This window comes from Penaeus japonicus, unplaced genomic scaffold (assembly GCF_977035675.1).
Source record: "Penaeus japonicus unplaced genomic scaffold, GWHDUDI00000001_assembly GWHDUDI00000030, whole genome shotgun sequence".
Classification (NCBI taxonomy): Eukaryota; Metazoa; Arthropoda; class Malacostraca; order Decapoda; family Penaeidae; genus Penaeus; species Penaeus japonicus.
Window position 1 is genome coordinate 1,063,858 of NW_028234432.1, and position 2,500 is coordinate 1,066,357.

The window sequence follows — 2,500 nt, forward strand, 5'->3', positions numbered from 1 at the left end:
TGAACTAAAACGAGCGAGGTCAGGGTCATCTAAAGTAAATTTTGTATTTGAAACCGATCTTACCCCTCAGAACAGTATTACAGATAATGCGGTTTTGTTTAATAAACCCGTTAATGCTCTCTTTGATTCCGGATGTTCAACTGTAATAATTAAAGACTCTCTGATTCCCCCGTATGTGAAACGTCGAAAGACTGTTACTCTCTATGATTACCTAGGTGTCGGTAAAACTTTTCCTGAAATTCGGTGTTTCATTAAGAGTAAATTTTTGACTGGCTGGGTTAATGCCGTCGCGGCGCCTATTAAATTCACTGATGTTCTAATCGGAATGGTACCGGGAGTAAAAATACCTGCGTTAAACTTGACAGGTGATCTAGAATCAAATAATGATGCTCTTATGGCTAATGACAACGCGGTAACGCTTATTAATGACGTAGTGATGGGAGTTCAGACCCGAAGTTCTAAAATAGCTAACATTGCTAATCCTCTTTCTTTAATTATGCCTGATGTGATAACTAAAGATATTTCTAAGCAGGAATTGATTAGCGAGCAAAGCAAGTGCCCCACGCTAAAAGATGTAAGAGCTAAAGTCGCCAGCGGGGATACGGTGAATGTAAAGTCTAGATCTGTAAAGTACGAAAACATTAATGATCTCATTTACAGGACGTGCGTTCAAAGTAAAAATGAAACCGAGGTCGGAATGAAGCAATTGGTGGTTCCCAGTAAGTTCCGAAATATCGTACTATCCACTGCTCACGATTCTCCTGTTGGTGGACACTTCTCCCACCGTAAAACATCCGAAAAGATATTCTATAAATTCTTCTGGCCCGGCGCGGGCGCCGATATAAAACGATTCTGTCGATCCTGCCCTATATGCCAGAAACTTTCACCTAAAGGGAAAGTAAAGAAAGTCCCGTTAGTATCTATGCCCGTAATAAGCGAGCCGTTTGCCCGAGTTGCAATAGACCTTGTCGGGCCGTTAACTCCTTCCGAACGAGGTCACAGGTATATTCTCACCTTAATTGACTGTGCTACTCGTTTCCCCGAAGCTGTTCCTTTACGTAACATTGACACAGTAACTGTCGCTGAAAGTTTAATTGACATATTTTCCCGTGTTGGTATTCCGAAAGAAATATTGTCTGACCGCGGAACGCAGTTCAAATCAGATCTGATGAACGAGATAAACAGATTATTGTGTATCAAAGCTATCTTCACGAGCCCTTATCACGCCTGTTGCAATGGAACAGTAGAGCGATTTCACGCAGTTTTGAAATCGATGCTAAAGAAACTATGCATTGAGCAGCCTAAAGACTGGGATCGATATATTCCCTCAGTATTGTTTGCATATCGCGAAATCCCAAATGATACTTTGAAGTTCTCCCCTTTTGAACTGCTGTATGGCCGAAGAGTTCGCGGACCTCTTACAATTTTGTATGAGCTTTGGACAAATGATGATTTGGATGGTGAGGTAAAGAACTCCTACAATTATGTGCTAGATTTAAGAACTAAACTAGAAGAATCGGCGCAGTTGGCTTCGTCTCATGCTAATATCAACAGCAAATTATATAAGGCTTATTTCGATCGCGGCGCGAAAGCTCGCTCACTTGCTGTTGGCGATGAAGTGCTCATCTTACTTCCCTCGACTCATAACAAACTCACTATGCAGTGGAAGGGTCCATACACGGTAATGAAACGTCATGATAACGGCGTGGATTATTTGGTAAGAGTAAGGGGTAAAGTAAAACTTTATCACATTAATAGGATGAAAAAGTTCATTAAGAGAGAAGACTATAATGAGACAAAAGTTTGTCAGATGTGTGTTGTAGACGACGATCTAGCTAGTGATGATACGTGCGATATTGCCGTTATGGATAATTTTGCAAAGGAATTCAATATCAATGCAAATTTAACTCGCAAACAGGTTGCAGAATTGAGAGACTTGCTCGAAAAATATCCAGACGTATTTTCGAATAACCCTGGTTTAACTAGCACTATAACTCACGATATCAGTCTAACCACCAGCGAACCAGTGCACCGTAAACCTTATGCAATTCCTCATAATTTGGTTAAACCATTTGAAGACGAAGTCCAGAGAATGAAAGATCTTGGTGTAATTGAACCATCAGATTCGCCATATTGCTCGCCCGTAGTCCTCGTCAAAAAGTCTAATAACACTTGGAGGTTCTGTGTAGATTTCAGAGCTTTAAATGATGTCAGCCTATTCGATGCTGAACCGATGCCTTCTATGGATGAAGCGCTGGGAAATTTCATGGGAGATAAATTCTTCACAGAAATAGATTTGTGTAAAGGCTACTGGCAAATTCCTCTGAGCGAACGATCCAAACAGTATACTACTTTTGCTGCTAAGGGTGGTTTAATGCAATTTACTAGATTACCTTTCGGGGTGAAAGCAGCGTGCGCTACTTTCATAAGACTAATGAGGAGGGTAATTAATGGTCTAAATAACACTGACAGTTATTTTGATAACATTGTTGTTCACAAT

At 40.6% G+C, this 2,500-nt stretch overlaps 1 protein-coding gene across 1 annotated transcript in view; it reads left to right on the forward strand.

Annotated features, from left to right (window-relative positions):
* Positions 1–2,500, forward strand: part of LOC147468115 (uncharacterized) — a 3,416-nt gene that overhangs the window by 677 nt on the left and 239 nt on the right. The window contains exon 1 of the mRNA XM_086554600.1: positions 1–2,443. This exon is cut by the window's left edge and continues 677 nt beyond it. Within this exon, the coding sequence (XP_086410726.1) occupies positions 1–2,443 (2,443 nt within the window). The remainder of the gene's footprint in view (positions 2,444–2,500) is intronic.